The 22038-nt window shown below is 36.1% G+C and overlaps 1 protein-coding gene across 2 annotated transcripts in view; it reads right to left on the bottom strand.

The window, feature by feature from the left end:
• ca10a (carbonic anhydrase 10 (inactive)a) overlaps positions 1 to 22038 on the bottom strand; it is a 178102-nt gene that overhangs the window by 4266 nt on the left and 151798 nt on the right. For both annotated transcript variants that reach the window (XM_087794657.1, XM_087794658.1), the window contains 3 exons: positions 20706 to 20891; positions 7553 to 7648; positions 4379 to 4451 (listed from right to left, as the gene is read on the bottom strand). In XM_087794657.1, coding sequence (XP_087650783.1) covers positions 4379 to 4451; positions 7553 to 7648; positions 20706 to 20891 — 355 coding nt within the window. The remainder of the gene's footprint in view (positions 1 to 4378; positions 4452 to 7552; positions 7649 to 20705; positions 20892 to 22038) is intronic.

Here is a 22038-nt window from a genome sequence, read left to right as displayed (position 1 = left end):
GAGAGAGAAACATTTTCCAAAACACAATTATGCAGAATAGTTAGTATGGGTAAACATGCAATCAAAACTGAATAACAAAAACAACAAAGTTGAAAAGAAGTTGAAAGAAAACAAAAATCTAAATAAATGAATGCCTTGCTAGAAATATTTGAGAAAATTAGAATGGAAATAAAATCTGAAAAAATAAAACTAAATAAAAGTCTAAGATGAAATATTTAATCGCAAAAGTTTATACTAAAGATAAAGATAAATAGTTTCTCATTGCAGTCATGGTTCAAGGTGCTCTTGGCATCTTGTTTGGAGAAATCCGTCTCTGCTTTTTGCACATGGTGTAGTGCTGCCAAGAGAACATGATGAGAATCAGCTCCTTTAAAACAGAGACCATTGTCCACAATTTGGAGTTCGATCTTGCTTCCGATCTGTGCAGATTCCTTTGTCATTAATTATCTGTACAGACCTTACATGTTGAAAAAAGAGCTGAGCCAAAAGATGAGGCTCTCAATTTATATAAGGACATTTGTTTCTTCTATCAAGTTTGGTTATTAACAGAAAGAACAAAATCACGTAGACAAGCGGCTGAAGAAAGGATGTCTGTGATATTGCTTAGGAGCTCTGTCATTTAGGAGAGGGTAGAAAGTATAACTGCTACCAACATATCACCTGCGTTTGTACAAATATGTATACATACTCATATATAATTGTTTTGATGATACAGATAATTTTAGATATGTAATTAAACATTTTATTATACCTTTGATGGTCATGAGAAAACATATAATTCAATTATTGACAGTTTTTTTCTTAAAAAAAATACAAAATAACATTTACCCGATATTTTCTTTCTTCTTTTTCCATTATTTATTGCCCGACATTAACTTTGTCTACTTCATTTAATATGTTTCTTATTCTGATAGCAATGAGCTCTGAAACAACAGGTGGCAGTGGTGTTCTGAAACTTTCTCTTAGAACATAAGTGAGGAAGACTGGCATTCTATTGCATTGAAAGAGAAATGTTTGTTTTACACAAGCACATTTTTGCAACTCAATAATGCTATGAGTCTTAATCATTCAAGACATATGTGAAATGTGTTCAAAATTCTTTCAAATATCACATCACAGATCACTGCAGATCAATGACAGTTTGTTCATTCTCCACCGATCAATCCTACCTTTCTTTTTATCTCCTCTACCTTCATATGTCATTGACAGAGAATTGATGGTTGTGTGACGCAAAACTGCACTTCCCTTCTACACGTTCTCCTCCATCGGGACACTAATTAGATCACGCACTTTTCTCTGCGGCTTTCAAACTCAGCTCTAAAAATTGTTATCAGTGAAGCTGCCGTTGACAGATAGACTTCCAATCCTAATGATGTCCTCTAGAACGCAAAGACAAATGTATAACATGAAAGACAAACTGACCTCAACACCCCTTTAATAGTTTCTTTAGTGGTGTTTATAATGATGGTGATGAGTTGAAGAAACAGGTGATTGACAGCTAACAGCGGTAACGCTCCTCTCTGGCTCCTTTAATAAAACCTTCACTCTGAAGGTTCCCGCTCTGCCGAATTTCTCCAAGACTGGATTGCAACAAGGGGTCAGTATGTTTCCCAGCTGTACATTCAACTTACATTCATCTAATTATTTATCCTATTTTTAAAAAATAAAAAAAACGAGCCAGAGGCAGCTTTCCTGGCAATGCCACATCTTTAGTATCGTAGGCTGCTGCAGGGAAACCTCTTGAGAGCAGCTGTCGACTGTTGCCTAACAACGCTGGCTCACCAACGGTTGCCTCCAGCTACAAACACTTCCCAAGCAGGATCTCTGCTATCCTGACCCAAATCAGGAAAGATGAAATGATGATTTCTAAAGCTCAGCTGGAGTTCATTATAAGTCATAACTGCAACTTTTTATTCTCATCTGCTTCAATCTTTACGCCAACCTTACCTTGCACAAATATTCATAAATAAACCTGTAAAATAAAAAAGTTTGTTTGTTCCTGTGATTCAGCCACAATGCAGGTGTCTGGAGCTTCTCAAAGTCTCTCAGTAGTTCCAGTTTGTTAAAAACCCTGCTCTCCGCACACACTCTGTTTTAATGTAAAACACTCAAATAAATACATAAATAAAATAAATACATACACAACATATAAAAAGATGTAAATAAATCATTCAAAAGTTGCAAACGAAAAGTAAAAAGTGCATGTCAAGCATGAGGGAGAGATATATATTCTAGCATATTATGGCAGAAGGAACAAAGGATGTCCGAAAGCGTTCCGTTCTGCAGTGCATGGAGAGGAGCCTGTTGCTGCGGTTACTCTTTTGAGCCGCCGTAGTGACATGAAAAAGGGTGTCAAGTTTTACTACGGATGCCCTGCATAAGATCCTTCAATTGTACAAATTGTACAATTTGCATCAATCTTGAAACATATCTAACTCATGAAAATGGCCAATAATATTCTTAAAAAAAGGTTATTATAAATGATGGGTTCATTAGGTTTCATGAAACAGTGTTCAGTAGGTGGCGCTCTCAGCTTTAACATCCTGTGAGGTTTTAGAGCCAAAGATAATAGTTTGGAGAGTGCATCTCCTAGCGTTTAAAATAGAGGATACTTTGGTGAAACCTCATTGATATGGTTATTATTTTTTGGTAATTTAACACCTGACAAAGCACCGTCAGCAGTTAGTTTTTATTAATCTTTCCGAACAGCGTTTCTCTTCAATATTGTTTTTGATAACCAATTGTTTTTATGGAGTTTGTGATTGTTTTCTACATTTGAAAGTATTTAATTTAATAAAGGAATGTTGATTTGACCTTGGTAGTTTCCTTCAGATTGAACTTTAAAAGGCGATAATCTATCATGAATTGTATTGAACTGTATGACCAACTAAATGTCAATTTTGATTACAGTTGACGTTTTGAGTGCTATCGTGGTCCTGTGGTTGATCAATTTTTCAGGTACCACGGCAATAGTTCATTCATTTTACAATGAAATCAAATATTTGTATTCCTCCTTCTTTAGGTAACTAATGAATTTATTTAATTTTTTAACTTGAAATGCTAGCTTGCTGCATTTGGTAGTTTGCATTCCCTGAATAGTATTTACAATGGGATAATCATATTTGCACAGTATTATACATTTTCACATGTTTGAACCAAATACTGACTTAATAGTAATATATATAGTCAATATATTCAACACTGTTTCCTTATCATATGCACCTCCTTGTCTAGGACTGAATATCGGCAGAATACTTAGATCTGCTCAACCTGTGCATGTAGTTTTAATGGATTTAAATCGACTGCAAACATTACTGTTAACTGCACATCTCCAGTGAGTCATTTAAATGTTAATGTCTTCAATATTTTCCTTTAACGTCTTTCTTTGATCTTGCCCTAGCAGGTCTTGCTACAGCAACAACCAGTCCACAAAGTCGCTTGTCAGAATTTGTTAATTATTTTCTTCATAATCCCTCACACATACAAAGCGTCAATATACTGTAATATTTTACAGTTAGTCGTGTCGTGAACGTGCTAAATTCAGAGTTGTTTTAATGCACTGGGTCAGATGGGAAGGAATCTAAATGAGAGAAAGGATGAAAAGATGACTAGATACCTCAGATTGTAAATATACTCATGGCTTGTTAACTCCAATAGCAGCTTTTGATCCATGTCAAACAACAAATACTGGCTAAGCCTATTGAACACAGTAAATGCTGGTTTGGATTTGATTTGGGTTAGTAACACTTCAACATAGCCCCAACAATTGTCCCTGAACCTTTGGATCTTGTCCCATGCAAAGAACTTCAAAGTTGCATTATCATTAAAGACAAATTGAGGTATAATATGATGTCATTTACAGCCAAAAAAACTCAAACTATAGTTTCACATTAATACAGAAAATAAATACTTTTTCACGTTTTTTTTTTCCATTTCCTTTCCAGCTTTAAAATGATGTTGCCATTACTCTTCATGTACATGCTGATGTCGATTCTTATTGATTATTATCAGTTATGTTACAATATAGAAAATAAAGAAGCTTCACAAGATGGTAGTAAGATTCCAAAGAAAAATCAGGACAACTGTTAGTCAGAATTTTGATATTTGCACAGTTGCAATGATGCAGAGCAAATTGTAGATAGTTCCAAGCCAGCTTCATGCAACTTGCTTTAGTGAATCTACATAAATATATTATATGAATCATATGACAAAACATCAGGGGATCAAATTCTTCTATTTTTCTTTTGTAGAGAGTGAAGGATGTTTTGGTTGGTGCATTTAAAAAAGCTTTTATTTTATTTAGACATGATTCTGATCATGTATATGTTATTGGAAAAAAAGAAGTCGAAAGTCTGTTACTCAAGGGAAAAATACTTACTTTTATACGTTATTCTTGTTATTGTGTCTCTATTCAGCATTCGATTCAGGAATGAATTTGACGTCTCTGCAATCTGGATGTTGAAAGAAAAACAGAAAACTGTGGTTAAAAAAAGACATAAACAGTTGACAGCCTTTCACAAGTGCACTTATTACCCGCCCATGCATTTAACACAATCAAAAGCGGAACATTTTTCTTCAAATGATGCTTTGCCTTCTGGGTATTAAACGCTCCAGCTGTTCCTAAAGAAGTATAATTGCCTGAGTAACAAGGCTTTCTGAACATTTAACATGTACTCTTTACTTTAAATTGAATTAAAGAGGGACTTTACCACCCACACCGAGCAAGTTTCTTCTGCAATTTATTTCACACAATAAATCAGCTTATCATTTAGTATTTAAAACGATGAAGAGACCAGTCAAAGTCTAGGTGAATATGTCAAAGATAATGTTATCCATCACATCACATTCACAGCCGCCACAAATTGCTGGCATACAATAGAATGAAACATTTAATACAGAGAAACTTTTTTTGTACAAATCAAAAAGTGAGTTTCTTTGTTTCTGTAAAATTTCTTTGTGTTTTGAGGAATATATTAATTTCCTCAGAAGTTATCAGGCTCTCCATTCTTTAGAGGAAATCACTTTTTTGTAGTTACACTAATGAAACTTCTTTACAAAAAAATGTCAAATTGTGTATTCCTATATTTAGTTGAGATATCTGGGCTCCTATTTTCCATTACACTGGATTGGCCCGTCTGGGATCATGTGACCCAACCTGTTTAGGTGAAATGACTTTAACTATAGTTGTTCGTTTAAAATGCTTTAATGTCTTATTTATACATTCCTAATTTTTTGGTCATGGTGCCCACAGTTTTATTACTCTGAATGGCAAGTTGTTACTAAATATAAAGCATCAGATTTATTTGATACTAGAAGTTATTTATAGTGGTTCTCAAAGACTATTGCAAATCATAAAAGTTAGTTATTATTAGTTGGAACAGTGTTTGTTTCTCGTCTATAAAGACTCCATTAAAAAACTCCCTAACCCATCAAAAGGTGTCTTCTTGGGAAAGGAATTGCTGAGAATATGTAAACATCTAACGACAGCCAGTTAAACATAGTCAAACAGTTGAGAAAAGTGCAAAAAGAGTGAGAAACTGTGTTACCTTGATTGCATATGAGTGGAAATATGAATACAAGGATGTAATCTTTTAAAACATGTTCTGCTAAAGTGTTTATAATCATTCATGTAACTCTATCGTAGCCTTGATGTGTTTGGGAACTAATGAAAACGCTTTAGTTTAATTAAACTACATCAGTCCAATTAGTTCAAATGAGAAATCAATTAGCTTGCACAAAAGTTCACGGTCCTTCCTTTGGTTACCTCAACTCCACATGAATGAATCAGTCTGCTTAACAGCAACAACATAGGGGCTCGGTTTGACAAACAAATATCTCACCCAAGCGGATCCAATAAACACTTTAGTTTCAGTATTAAAATACATCTAATGCCACTCTACACTCCTCTTTTCTCTTATGTATCCCCCCTCACGCTTTTCTCCATACATTTACTACCACCCATCTCCGATCCTACCTCCCGGTAACAGCAGGAGACTGGTTCTGGTCGAGGTTTCTGCCCTCTAAAAGGACGTTGACGACTTCCTCGCCACTGTCAAAATTTAATTCACTCATTGTTGATTCACTAGGATCTGTTTTTTCTTTTCTCCAATACAGTCCTACTTAAAGTGTCTTTGGATAACTTTGATATGACCCTTTAAATAAAATTGAAAATAAAATAAGTTTGAAATCATGGATTGATTTATTATTTATTAATACCAGGAGAATTATTGTGAAAGGTTCAAAAAGGATTAAAATTTAGATCTGAATTATGCACCATTTAGATATTCAACTTATGCTTTGATTCAGGGATCCGTGTTCAAAACTAACTTCTGTATAAACATTTTCAAAAGAGTGCTGAGGTGTAATTCCTATTGTCTACACGAATACAGTCCAATCCTCTCCACCAAGAGCTAAAGGGTGTACCTCACCATTCAAATCCGCCCCCGTGCTCCCCTCTCGGCCATGAGCTCTGTGGTCTTCACAGCTCTAATTGTCCAGTTTTCCTTTGCTTAAAATGTGAGAAAATAAAGTTGTTTTTTTACATGCCTCCTCTATATAGTTTTCATGGCTCAACCCATTTGCTGAAGGCTACCCATAGAGAGTTTAGTCACACTGTTTCACTCAGAAAGTTCAGACCTTAAAAAGGAGAAGCCCATATGGTGGATCAGATGCTACATTAACGTGGAGCTGTTGCTGTCAATGACAATCAAATAGCTCAATTAGTCCTTTAATCTACAATTAGGCATTGAAGTGCTCATGCTGAGCCTCAGGTTCAGCTGCTGTACACTGAGCGGCTTTCAGAAATACATATGCAGTGGTGGAGGTCATTCACCTTGACCCAGAGAAAACACAAGGGATACCACAAACACATTTGTCTTTGTGCCTTCGGGGTAATCTTGACCCTGAGATAACACAAGGGTTAATAAGTTAACGTCTTCCTTTTGGAGACAAAGAAGGAAAAAATAGGTAGCCCAAGACTAACACAGGGTTGGTTCTGCAAATAAGGAACTGTATGGCTCTTTTTAATTCCAAAATTATATTCCAAAATATATATTTTTTTTATTTTTCCTTCGCATTTTTATTAAAGAAGAAATAATATTTAATCATGTCATATATTTTGTTCTAAATTCAAGTATTTTTATTTACAAGCCCCCGCCCCCTTAATTGCCTTAAATTTACATTGATTGTTAGCCATAGCCTTCATATTTCTAAATGTATACCGTTACCTTTTAATCTTCTTTACATCAAGCCAACATATATTTTTTAATGATAAATGGTTTTTTTTTGTTACATGACTAAATCATAATTTTATTTAAGATATCAAATATGGTTTCTAGTATTGGTAGTCTACAATGTTTTTTGGTTGTGTGTTTGAGGAGAAGGTCCCTTGGGTGTAATAGAAAAAAAAGGATATATATATGTATATATCTTGTAACCTCTCATTCGCTGTTATTTTTGACGGTGGAGAATTCTAAATGTAATATCAGCATCGTCATGATATTAGTTGCCCTTAAAGATCTGTGAGATGTGATGTGATGCAGGCGGAGCTTACCTTCATAAATATGGAGACTATCACCAGACCATTAGGACTTTTAGCAGCTTCTGTGTAATTTGTATACAGCTCGTGATTGTAGTGGATCAGCTGAACCTGAAATAGAGAGAAAAAAAACACTTGAATAATCACCAAATCACGTGGCGTTCGTATCAAAGGAATAATCAATCATAAGAATCAAATTCTTACCACCATTTAATATGACCACAGAAAAGAAACTGAATGACAAAGACATCGTTCCACCTCAGGCCGGGAATACAACCTGCTATTTCACAGCTATTATGAGGCAAAACAACAGGGGTGATGATTAGCGTCTGTGCGATTGCTGCAATCGTATCTGCAGAGCTGCAAAGCTGAGAAGAGCTTTGATTTGGAAATGCTATCCCTTTAATTTATTAATACTAGGGCTTGACATAGAGAGGATGAAGAAACACAAACGTTTTATAGAACGTAGTATATATATATATTTTTATTAACCTGGAGTCAAAAGTTTCTGTAAGATGCTGTAAATGGTCACCTATGTGGTGTTGCTGATGCCCACAAGAGGGCACCCTGGTGTAGAGAAAGACTGAAATAATCCGATAACCGTGTGGCTGTGGTCATCTCAGATGACTTAAATCACCTAATTTCACAAGATGTTGAATCACAAACATCTGTTGAATCCTTGTGAAACAAGGTCCTATGAAAAATATAGTGACAAGTATCTTATTCTACATGATTCATACGTCTAAAGATTCTTGCGCATACAACGTTTTCTTGATTTGAGAATATGCCAGGTTCAAACAGAAAAACTATGAATGTCTCATGATGAACATGATGTTGATGGTACAAAAAGGTGATGATTATTTGCTGTTGCTGTGAGGCTTTCATTTGCAAAGATATTGAGGATGGTTGCAGAGTGATCAGACCATCATCACTTTAAGTAAATTTTGCTCTGAACAAATGCAAATAGAATGTCAGGGCGGAGAGAGTTGCAAACAAAATGATAAATGAGTTATATTAGCTGGATGTTCTCTTTCCTGTTTCCTTGCAGTGAAAACATCTTGTTCTCAGATAAGAGCAGGTAGAAAACCTTTCACCCGTTATTATTTTACTCTGGTTTCTCGAAAGTGTTGACAATACTGAAACTTTTTTTTTTACATCTTAACAAACTAATATATTCAAGAATAAATTCTTGACAGATCACACCAAAATAACACATAGGAAGATGCATCTAAAATTAAATCTTAAGAGATTTTTAAAAGAAAAAAAAATGTGTGGGTTTGTCTGATACTGTCATTAACCCTTTCCAGATTCAAGGGTCCCTTCAAACTATCAAACTATATATATATATATATATATATATATATATATATATATATATAAACAATTTCCAAAAGGACACCTCCTGAGGGTTCAATAAAGTTCTACCTTACCTAACTAAATCCTCTTAGCATGGACCTCAATTAAGTGGACAGTTTATTTTACAAGCTTCAGTTTCTTAACGCTTGTGTTATCTCAGGGTCATGGTGACCTGAAGGCTCGAGGTTCTTCTATCTGTATTTGAATGTAGGAAAAATGGCTGAACAAAAGCATTTTAAAAACTGTATCATGATACAGCATCAGCTGCATCCCGAGGCCTTATCAACCCATCCAACTAGTACTAACCCATTACGCACAGATTTTTTTTTTTGTTGTCCTTTCACATATACACAATGCATAAAGGAATCTTCAATCGTACATTTTGACTTTTCAATTACTATATACCCCACCAAAGCTGTCGAGCAGCTTTATACGATTCAGCTGAAGAGACAAAAATAAGTTGATTTTACGCTGGAAACCATTGACCACTAAATTTTCAGTTGTGGAATTAAGTCACCAAGTCATTTAGAGAGTGCATAAAAAGTTAAGTCATTCAAGAGACCACGGAATATTCCATTCAGTAGATGGTCATGTGGGGCGTCTGGTTTGATGCCATTGTGCAGTACATGTCTTCTGACTGCTGAATCTCTAACACATGTAGCTTACAAAACTTTGGAATTGAATAAACAGAAGGTTACAGGTGGATAGACAGACAGGAACTAGGATGTACTAGTCCCACAATATGATAATGTTGGTATTTGGAATAAAAACATCAGTATTTGAAAATGAAAAGGATGAAGCAACAGCCTGGAGAAAGTGGCTCTCGAGATTGAAATGTTAAAGAAACGAGGACATCGTGATCAATGGCCCTGTCCACTGAGGTAAATTGTATTCTGAAATGAATAGACTGACCTGGACTCACCCAACGCTTCATTTTCTCTGGTAGCTCATATCTGAGCTTCCACTTTGGGGGTGAAAGAAAATCAACAGGAGCATCTAAATGCTGGTTTCAAAGCTTTCTCATCATCTGAAATGGTTGGGTACATTTTTGGCCAGTGTTTAAATTAGCCAAATATTGAGTTAGCTGACACTGATCCGTCACATTTTAGGAATGAGCTCTGCAGTTTTTCATCCTGCAGGGTAGAAAAGCTAGTGTTTGTCTGTGTCATCTTTAGAAACTAATGGCTACCCTTAAGCAACCTTTTTCAACTGGTAAAAAGCCCATTTGGTACAGAAAAATTCTCATTGGTCCATAAGTTCTATTGAATACACGCTTATCTGATTACATGATTTTATTTTATTGGCTTTGAATTTCTTGTGAAGACCTTTTTTTTTTTTTTTTTTTAATACTTTTTTTAAGATTAATTGACAAGTCTGTACAGTCCGAGATATTTTAACATTGTCGGGAAGTATAAGCTGGATCACTATATCCACTGCCCCCAAAAGATGAAAACGGAAAACCTTCTGTAAAATAAGTGGCAAACCATTATTTTTCATTTATGTATTTAAGAAATTACAAACCTGAAAAAAAATGTATCATTTATGTTCTATCTTATCCACTTTCATTTTGTCTGTTTGATAGTTTGCAGATTGCCAGTCAACAATTCTTTGACAGAAAATTCTTGCACAAATAGAATTTGAAGTTCATGCCTAGTTTGTTTGATTAAAACTTACATTTATCAAACATATTTAACAAGAGAAAAGTCCCAAAAAATTTGTGAGTGTTTTTTTTTGGATAGGAAAACTTCTTAGCTCCAGCAATTGAGCATAACTCACACATTTTATATCATAATGACTTTTGTGCTCAAACTATTTTTTTGCAATGAGTCACAAAAGCAAGAAATAACACGGACAGGTTTGGGGTTATTGCCTCCCGGTTGATGGATTTTCTCGTTTTCTCCATATGTTCATATTTGAATCACCCCAGTAAAACGTAGTACTTCCAGTGAAATACTTTCTTGGTTCAACAATAATTAACACAGCACGCCACAGTTAAAATGGATGCAATAAAGCATGGGGAGGGTTTTTTAATGATTTTTGATCTTTTCCTCTAGTTTTTTCTGCCCACCTTCGTAAACCTCCATCTATTCCTGCTGGCAACACTCGCAAGCCTCACTGTACTGCAGAAGATAAATAAACAAATGTGAAGACAGTAACTATGAAATGCTCGATTGGGAAGGCGCAAAGCGACAGAATGTCTATAAATGCAATCAAGGGTGGAGAGAGGAAGTGATTAGAGGCCCTCGTCGATCTGATTACATTTTTAAGTCCGTGCTGAACAGGCTGCCAAAGATCTCATCCGTATCCTCGCAATGACAAATTACACAGTGCTTGCCGCTAGTGGGCAATAAATGGCGAATGTGGGCCTGTAAAGTGAAAGCCTGCCAAATAGAGAAGAAAAAGGATGCAGAAGGAAAGTAGGAGAACATTGAGGTTGTAATTAGACAAACAGTCGAAGGCAGAGTCAGTGAGAAAAGCAACTGCTGACGACCCGAACTGGAGGATCACACTGTTCCCTGTTTAAAAACTAAAAACATCCCAATGAATGGAGTTAATGTCGCCTCACTTCTCCGTCAACAGCTACAACACAATTCTGTGATAATAACATTGTGTCCTTGAGGCCTGTTGATAAGATTGTGATGCTCCAGTGTGACAGGAAGCTAGCATGACTCAGACCTGTGATAGCTTAAAAAATGGGCTCAGATTTGGCTGGCCACAATATGAAGAAAGAGTCATGGAGACTCTCTTGCAACACAAGAGTGTGCCAGTACTAACTGACCCTCAAAATTAAGTTCACAAACCTAAATCTGAGTTGTATATTGCATTTATCATTTTTATTTAAAGGGTTAGTTCACCCGAAATGTTACTCATTTTCTACTAACCCTCATGTCGACTGAGGGTTGGGATTATTTTCAGAGGAATCTGTTCCTTTATGGAGCTAAAGACAAAAGTGCAAGTCTATTGTAATGAAGCGACTGGAGCTCAGTTGTCTTCATACTTGTCCAAAATGATACTCTTAACCCTTTGGTTATCTCAAGCTTTTGGTGACCCGAGGGCCCAAAAAAACCTTGTCCCAGAGACAACACAAGGGATACCTCAAACAAGTTGTTTTCGAGCATTTGGGTCACATTGACCCTAAGGTTACACAAGGGTTAACGAAATCGAAATACCTCCATGGTGCTCGTCTGTAATGTATATCTTGTATTATAGGCTTGACAAGAAGATCTGTTCCGAAAAAAAAAGTCTATATTTTATTTTTTCTTTAGGTGAACAGACAGGAGGAAGTACTCCCGGTAAATATCGCAAGCGTTTCCAGTCTACTATCTACACTTGAAGCACTTAAGACAATTGAGCTCCAGTTGTTACTTAAAAATGGACTCATTTTTGCCTTTACCTCTAAAAAGGAACAAATTACTCTGAGAATAATTTAAACCCCTTAGTTGACATGATGTTGAGTAGAAAATGAGTAAAGCTTGAATTTCTGGTGAACTTATTGTTCAAGTTACATATACAATAACAATAGTATTGCCAACATATATTTATTAACTCTTGAATTGATTGGATTGATAGAAATGTTGATTCATTTATTTGGAGCCTGTTACTCTTTCATGGGAAATCCTCTACCAGTACTAAGCCTACATCGTAGTGATGGGTTGATGAGGCCTCAGGAGGAGCTGACGCTATATCATGATACAGTTTGAAAGGCCATTAGATTTCAGTTTAAAAGTATGCCAGGTTTCATCGTTGAAAAGATTAGCAGATCTGAGCCACCAATCATAAAGCAGAATCCCACCTAGTGGCAGAATTAAGATACTGTATCATCAGCTGTATCATGAGGCCTCATCAACCCATCACTTCTTCATGGGTATCTGAGACTGTTGACCAGGTTCAATGGGGCACAATTAAAATGAATCCACAGTTGTACAACAATTGTGTTAATAAAGATTTTAGCTTGCAACTCTCTTACTTTGTATTAAGTGTTTAACTACAACAACTTCTTAATTTAATTATCAACATCTAAGTCAACATGTACAAAACTAATTTCTTGTGGACAGAGACCCTTCAATTCAGAGTTTCAAGCAACATAGAGTATGAACAATAATTAATTCTAAGGCAGTATTAGTAGTAGTAGTCATACATCTTTGGCTGCTGAGTTAAACGGCCAGGCTTTGTGAGTGTCAATGTGTGGGAACTTGATCTGGAGGGGTCATGACAGCCCCGTTATGGCATGATGGCTGACCCGGCCCAGGGGGGAGGTAAATATGAAGACAGCAATTCGATAGTGGGAAAAGAGGTGTTCAGCCCTCACGCTTTAGAGGTCTGCTAATGGTCCACTCCATCTTTAGCTCTATTCTTCAGCCTGGATAAAGGATACCTCCACCTATTCTGAGTAAGAACACGTAGTAGACATTTAAGCTTTAACATCCCCAAACACAAGAGTCATCCTGCTCAGTCAAGGACGGCAGATTTAAGAAAAACTGGACAGATGTTAGCCAGGGTAACGAGAAAAAAAAAAATCTAACTCAGAAACTTCAATAAGAGTTTGTAAAGAATTAACGAAGAACAATGTATTCCCTACAAACTATAAAAGCACTTAGAAAATGCAGTACACCACGCCCGGATTGGAAAAAGTAACCGAGTACGCAGTGGAACAGCACTTATTAAAGCCACGCTGTGCGGACGAGTCAACCCTGCTTATAGCGCAGATCACAAGCTCACTTCACAGTAAAGATAAAGGGCCTCATAGGGAACAGTTTGTCTCTTTGAGTCCCCTTAGAGCGACTAACTAAAGAGATCACCTCCTCTAATGCATCTGTTACATCATGAAGCAAAATCATTTCTCTAATTTTAGCGCTAAACCTTCGTAAGAGCAAAGACATGGGAAAACAATCAAAGTACACTCGTAACAGAGATTCTCTGCACTGTATATGAACCGCATTATAGGGATCATTATTTGGATGTGGGAATAAAGGAGCGTACACGAGAAAAGATCCAAGCTAGGCAGATGCAGAGATGCACAGTGCAGGCAAATGAGCACAAGACCCAGAATATAAAAGACATTGAAATTTGTTTTTTTTTTGTACTGGAAGTAGTGGAAGATAACAAAAGCTCTGTTTTCAAGTTATAGTTATTTTTGTATTCTGTATGGATGAAATAATAATGATAATAATTACAATAGTAACAATACATATTATCCCAGTATGTATAATCTCCGTGGGTTTACTCCGTTTTCCTCCAACAGTCCAAAAACATACAAAGGTTGATTGAGAACCAAAAATTATCCGTGAATGTGGGTGAATTTTCACTGTATGTGAATAGTTGTATGTCTTTGTGTGCCCTGCGACAGACTGGTAACCTGGGCCTCTCGAACCTATTAGCTTGAAAAGGCTCCAACTCCCCCCCTGAACCGAAATGAGTGAATTTGTGGTAGAGAATAGTAAGTAAGTAAGTATGGATATTTGTAAAGCGCCTTTCTAGACCAGGGTCACAAAGCGCTTTAACAATCAAAAACAATACACAGTAAAATAAATACTTTAAAAGGCCAAGACACATAAAATGAACATAGGATTCCCAGTGAATCAGGAAAAAGCCTGCACGATCAAATGCAGAAGGAGAGGAAGATCGTTCCAAAGCTTAGGAGCAACAGCCTGGAAGGATTTCTCTCCTCTGTTCCTGTGTGCTCGGAACCATCAGTAGATTCTTATCCTCGAGAGCCCGAGCTGGGGTGTAAGTCTGGATCAGATCACTCATGTAAGGAGGAGCCTGACTATGAATTGCTCTGAAAGTAGAACCAGAATTTTAAAACTGATCCTGAAAGAAACTGGCAGCCAGCTAACAGTTTTAAGGGCCGGGATATGTGAGTTCTTCTACTAGAGCGAGTCAGAATTCTCGCTGAAGAGTTTTGTATTCACTGCAGGCGAGACAGCTCCTTCTTGTTTAAACACGAAAATAAACTATTCCAATAGTCTAAAAGAGAAGACACAAATGCAGCTTTAGATCATGTTGTGACATCATTTTCTCAAGTTTAGAGATTTTTCTTAGTTGAAGAAAACAGTTTCTGCAATGTTGTATTAGAGACATGTCTTTGTCAAACATAACCCCCAGGTTTCTCAGGCTCACTTTGACAGACTGATCTAAGTCACCCAAGTACTGACTCAACCCTGGAACCTTATCATCAGGCGCAATAACCGGAGTTTCAGTTTAATGAATCAATGACTTGTAAATCTTCTTTTGGTAATTGTGAGGCCCATAATCCACCAGAACATCTCTTCTCTCAAACCCATTTCTCCCTTTCTTTTGGGTAATTTGGTTTAAAATATTTTTTTTTCACTCAAGCGATACTATGTATCATTTCGTAAGTGAAACAGGTCAATTTGTTAACTTTTAAAGATGTGTGCACTGCTAAAGTGTTTGAAAGTCCGGTCTCCCCAACCTCTTGTCAAAAAGAAAGTTTTAGACACACCGTCTTAATTGTCACTTCCAGGGCCAGGCCCTCTTTCATCGACTGCCCACTGTTCAGGGCTGGAACAAGGCCCCAGAATTAACCAATCAATAAATAATTGTGTCGCTTCACTGCGGTTGAAAAGGCAATCCCATCTAGACCCATAGACAAGCAGAGAAACTAACTTTTTGGAGTTTGTACAACGAGATACTTTGGAAATGCATGAGAATAAAACTGATGACACTTACCTCGTTGTTCTAGCACATTATGAGATAATGACACTTAATAACGGACCAGCACTAAACATTAAAGTTAAATCAGGAGAGTTTGGAGGCCTTCTGTTTTGGAGTTTTAACCTGTAACTCAGCGAGAATGAAGACAAAATGCACAAAACTCTCTGTCAAAAAAATTTTTTCCTTTCTTTTTTTTTCAATCAATTGTATGTTACACCTCCAGCAAATAAAAATACTTTAGTTTAAATGTATTTTAAAAGTAACCCCACCCCCACCAAAAAAAAAAAGATATGTCCCTCCTTGATTCCCCTGTATTCAACAGTCGACATTTTTTTTTTCTGCACAGTGAGAACCAAATAATTTTCTCCTGTAAATGTATTGAGATGTACAAAGTTTGTTGTTTTGTTTTTTTGTAACAATATACTAACAATTCTTTTAACTGGTTCTGCTTTGCATCCAGACGGAAATGAAATAAAACAAAACAAAAACAAACGTTGTTTGTATCCACAGATCAATCCTTGCATGTGCTGCTGATGTGATTTCACAACAATTAGGATAATCTGGGGTAGATGCGAGTAAAACGTGCTGTTTAAAAGTGATTAAAGATAATTATGGGATCAATTATGGGAATTATAGCTAGCAGCTACAAAAATCAATAAGATGTTTGTGAAACAGATTAAAAATGTGAGTGATAATTTTATAACATCCAATCAGTCTGCGCTCCAAGCCTCGTGTTAGGATCTCTTTCCAAACTTTAATGTTGAATGCAAGGTGGATTCTGGGTTTATATTTGATGAACATTTCTGATCATTATTATTTCTCTGATGGCTGATCGGTGTATTTACACAATTGGGAGATCTGCAGATAGTGGAAAAAGTTCTGTGAGACAGACTTATTTTTCAATAGTATTTTAACACGTGTAGGTGTTTCATTTTAAAACTATTTCCTCTCACCAGCCTTACCTTTTGAGAGATGACAAAGATAAGTCACACCTGAGTCCTTTAGTCGCCTTTTTGAAAAAGGAATGATGTCAAAAAAATTGTAGTGATGTATTCTCATAGATGTTGCTCTAGTTTCACATTATTTATTCATATATTATTTATTAAAAAAGACATGAAAATCATGTTATAAACAATGAACACAAAGCACACTAACCTCTGATCTCTCAAGACTCAGAATCAATTGAATATTAGACTTGGAATTCGCACAATTCAAGACAAGACTTTATTGCTGCAATCCTCATATACAGCAAGTGATAAGAGACCCTAATGATTCACATTCTTCAAAGTATTTGTGGTTATTTCTAAATTACAGAATACAACATATACAGATGCATGTACATGAGAGTGTAAAGGAAAACTCTACAGACTTTGAGAATTTACGTCACTACAGACTCTACAGAATTTACTCTGCAGCGAGAATTCTGACCCGCTCAAGTAGAAGAACTCACATTTCTCCGATCCTTAAAACTCTTCACTGGCTTCCAGTTTCTTTCAGGATCAACTTTAGAATTCTGGTTCTTACTTTCAGAGCTATTCATGGTCAGGCTCCTCCTTACATCACTGATCTGATCCAGCCTTACACCCCAGCTCGGGCTCTGAGGTCTGTGGATCAGAATCTACTTATGGTTCCACGCACACGGCTCAGGACCAGAGGAGAGAAATCTTTTCAGGCTGTTGCTCCTAAGCTTTGGAACGATCTTCCTCTCTCTTTGCTTGATGGATCTACTGACTCCTTTAAGAAACATCTTAAGACGTTTCTATTTGTTCAGGCTTTTCCTTGAATTTCTCGAACTCCTGTGTTGTTCTCAGTATTATCTTGATCTTTAAAGTATGTACTTTTTTGAGTATTGATTTGATTGTCTAAGCGCTTTGTGACCCTGGTCTCGAAAAGCGCTATATAAATAAATATTACTTACTTACTTACTTACTTATTTACCATTTCAAGTTCATTTTTTTTTTTGCTAACAAAATTGTTGTATTTTATTTCAGTTGTTGTTTTTTATATAATCCAGGAGGTGACAATACATCAATTGTAGAAGCATGTCTCTGCTTTTCAGTTGAAAAGATGATTAAACATTCTTGTCATTCAATTTGTCCTCCAAATATGCATTCTGAGAGGAAGGAATATGTAGCCTGTGTGTTCTGGTGTTTTAAATGACCATAAACAATGATCTGTCAGCAATTTTGAAAGGTGAACTAATCAATCAATCAATACTATACTCACAATACCTACTATGGCATGTTCACATGTGCTTGTTCCTTCTCTGATCTGATCCTTGGCTCTCAAAAATGTAAAATCTGTCCTTTTAAATGTACTTTGTATTTTTTATAGTAAGGTTAAGGACAATTTCCCAATGTCCAGAAATCCATAAATATAATTAACATCCAACATTATAATTGAAATCCATCACTTAAGTATCCTCAATCTCATTATTAAAATGATCCCCTAATACATTTCTTATTGCTATATACCATCCAGGAGTGTTATTTAGAACCCCATGATCAATTCTGGCCATTAATTTAAAAAAGCCTTTTCCACCTGTCGTACTGCTCTCCACAGCAAATAAATTTTGTTCATTAAATTAATTTTGAGTGTTTTCTCATGTTTTTTTTTATGTTAGAAGAGTTTATCTCTATTTGGTTTGAATGATTGTCTCTCGATAACCATGTGAACCTTCAATCTATAGCCTCGTGCTCATCAGCATGCAAGCAAGGCAAAGACATGCTCCTCACTGATTCGATGCGCGTATGTTGTTTGGAGCTTATTTTCCAGCTGGCTGCCATTTTATGTGGATGCTTTTGCTTTCAGTGTGTTTAATATTTCTCTTTGCTCAGGTTTCAAGGACGTACAGCACTCATCTGCAGATGCAGTGGGAGAGTCAAGGAGAAGAAAAAAAGAATACACTCTCGCCATCTTGAAATCTTTTACATAAGAGCTTGCAAAATTAAAGATTATTAGCAATTTATATAGGAATGAAATGTTTTTATGTCGAGTAATTAAATGATGGATTGTGAAATTGACATTATCAACGATAAAATCATTGTCAATATGAATATTATTTGCTAAACTTCGGTCAACACCTAACCATGGAAGGAGACTTTAGGAAGGATCTAATAGCAAAGCCAGTCAGCCAATCCTTGAACAAAAAAAAATAGAACTTCCCTACAGAGAGTCAAAGTTTTGTGTCGCATAGCCCTTTTGTCTAAATTATCGTTTTTTAATGTAATTTTTATAAACTGTGTAAAGAGTAGATATGTTAGAAAGTCTCTAAATGGCTAAATATAAGTGATGGTTGATGAGGCCTTACGTTACTATTATATTGTTTGTTGCTATATCATTATGTAGTGTCTTACTTTTGAAAGACCTCTAGATGACACACTCTTCATTATAATACTTAGTTCTGATCTACTAACTCTATAACCTTTTATAATTATTTTCCAATTAAGAGTGTCATCTAGTGGCCTTTCAATGATCATGATACAGATCAAACAACTGATGCTGTATCATGAAGCCTCATCAACTTATTACTACTAAACATTGACTCGAGCCCATCTCGTCTTTATGACTGAAAGTGTTTAATTCTAATGGTTCACTATTGAGTAGTGCTTATTCAGCGTCAAGTCTCTGTCTTTTTGCAAATATTAACATAGTGAGTGATTGTTATAAAGTAGTGGAAATATTTTTTATTAAATTTTTTGTCCATTTCAATGGAGCATGAAGTAAAAACCTCAGTCCTCTTTTTTTACTACCTTGTTCGAGTGGCTCACTGTGGACGCCTCAAACTATTCTATTTTAATGGTGAACCTTTTCGTAAACAGGAAGAGGAATATATAAGTCAATAGAAGTATGTTGGACTGCAGTGTGAGGCTGTGTTAGATATGAGGAGATATATGGTAAATCATTGACAAATCACCTGTGTGTTGCACTATTGTCATCGTCATAGATTGAGGTGTCTGAAAAAAGCATAAAAAAAAAAAGTAACACACTAAGATTAGGAGGCCCAGGGGCAGACCTGAAGCACTGGAGGAGGAATCTGGAGTTTGCCTCCACAACCTGCGAGCAAATATGCAATATATTGTTATTTCGTTGTTGAACGTGTACAACAAAGTGTTTTCATTTCAATTCCTAACAGCTCAATCAAAGGGAGTCACATGAATGACGTGGAACAGATTTTATAAATTACTTCTTTCCATTTATGCTTTTTCCCACAAAGCGCAGCTGTCGATCCACATTTGTCAGCACATTTAGTTTAGCTTAAACAGTGTGGAAATTGTTTTGCAACAAGGGAGTCATTGTCACGGACTGCTACAGTAAGCATCAGTAACTGCAAAATTGGTAAATGTTTTTCCATGCTGACACATGAAATGCCCCATTTGTTCAGTAGAACTGAAACAAACGCTGTGAATATCAGCAGCATGGGTTTCCTTTTAATCCACCCAGGAATAAATAAGAAAATCCATATGAAAAAGTGATCATATTATGTAAAGAAAAACCCAAATTACATGTTAATATGAACAAATATCACTTATTTTCCTGATATGCAACCTTTTAAGAGGACAATATTTAAGTTAAAGTTCGAGATAAAGAAAACAAGATGATATTCTGAAGTGTGTGCAGGAGGAGCAAAGGACTCCACAATCAACATATATCAAACTTTATTATTAAGAAATCTGTTCCATTTTGATTGTATATCAAATAAAATAAAAAAAGAATTGTAAAGAATTGTTCCAGAACAGTTGAAAGACTATTAAAACTTGTTCACAAATTTTAAATTATAGATACCTTAACTTCAAACGACAATATGTACTTCTTGTTCCCATGTAGCCAGTCTAGTTGTTTCGTTAAATCTTGTCAAATTGAATTTATAATGAATAATGGACACAGTAATTGCCGTTTCTGGACACATTGTCAGTGATGGTCGAGGACAAGGTGACCTATCTGGTGCTGATCGAACCATGTTTTTTTTGTATTATTTCAATCTATTTAAGTTTCACAGGCTGCAGGGCAGTGGTTTTCCTAAGTATAAAACCAGAGAGACTTTGAATAGGTTTGGTTTCAGACGAAGGCCTGTTTATCTGCAGCCACATTGAATAGTGTGTTTTTGTCTCTAAAGACCATTCATGTCTTTCTGTACCTCTCCGGAAAAGGCCTGTCCATTCAGCAGGTGTTCAGAGCCTTGACCGTCCTCACTGCCAAAGTGTAGCCGGATCTCCTCCAGACGATGGCTGTACGTCATCGGGCCCCCAGAGATGTTCACCAGATGCTCCTTGTCCAGTCGTAGAGAGACATGGCGACCTGTATTGTACATGGTGCCGCCCACCTGATGGAGAATAAATAGATGTTCAGACAAAATACTAATTACAATCTGTGGTCTGCGCTTTTGCATCACATTAAATAGAAATTACTTGGTGGTTCAGTAGCTTATGTTGTATACAACTCATTTTGTGATATGTGCGTCACATATTTAGTAAGAAATTACACAAATAGCCCTTCACATTATTCAATCAATCCTAATTTTGCCATTAATCATGGCCAGAATTAGCAAAGCACAATACGATAACTAATAATGGTACTGGAACAATAGTGACCCCTAGCTATTGTTTCAACAATGTTTCTGGCATTATGATTCTGTTGCCTGACCCGCCCGTAGAATCTGCAAGAGTATTTCTATTGATGGACCAATCAAGAGACTGCATTTCCTGGCAAACTGGGTCTGCTTGAATGATTGATTTGACAAAGAAACAAAGGATAAACATGAACTTTTTTTCCATGAATACGCAACAGTTGACTGAATAATCAACTTTGACTATAACAAATGTTTAATGAAACAAAAACACCAAAAAACAGATGAACCTTATGTATCTCACTTGTGAAAAAAGGAGACAAAAAAGACAAAATACAATTTAAAAAAGATCATCTGATCAATATTTTGACTAAATAAACACATTTCAGCTTCAAGTTATTTCTCCACCATTGCATATGTATTTCAGGAAGCCAGGAAGGTCATTCACCTTCATCCACAGACAACAAAAGGGATACCACAAATACTTTTGTTTTCGGGCCTTCGGGTCATCTTGACCCTGAGATTACACAAGGTGTTGAAGAACAATTGCCTTCTCTCAGGTTTGGGTCCTTGAAATAGTTCTTTGAACTGAAAGGTTACATCTCAGCTTAACTATCATGGAAACTCATAAGTCTTGTGTCTGGGAAAGTCGTCAGAATCAAACTTAGAAATTCGACTTCGTAAAGTACAATTATGAAGTCTTTTGTTTCAGAGTGTCATTTTATGACATCCTCGCATAAACAGTTTCTCTGCAATCATGGATTTCGTATCAACAGCTGAATGAGTAAGATGGCAGTTGGTTGATGATTATATTTGATTGAATGGAAATGGAATCAGCAGGGCATGCAGCTTCAACACGTTCACAGAAGAGCAGATCTTAAAGCCTCTAGCAAAAACAAAGAGC

The sequence above is a fragment of the Callionymus lyra genome, chromosome 6, assembly GCF_982586985.1.
Source record: "Callionymus lyra chromosome 6, fCalLyr1.hap1.1, whole genome shotgun sequence".
In the NCBI taxonomy this organism is placed as follows: domain Eukaryota; kingdom Metazoa; phylum Chordata; class Actinopteri; order Syngnathiformes; family Callionymidae; genus Callionymus; species Callionymus lyra.
The sequence above is the reverse complement of the archived record's forward strand: the minus strand, read 5'-3'. Positions and strand labels throughout refer to the sequence as shown.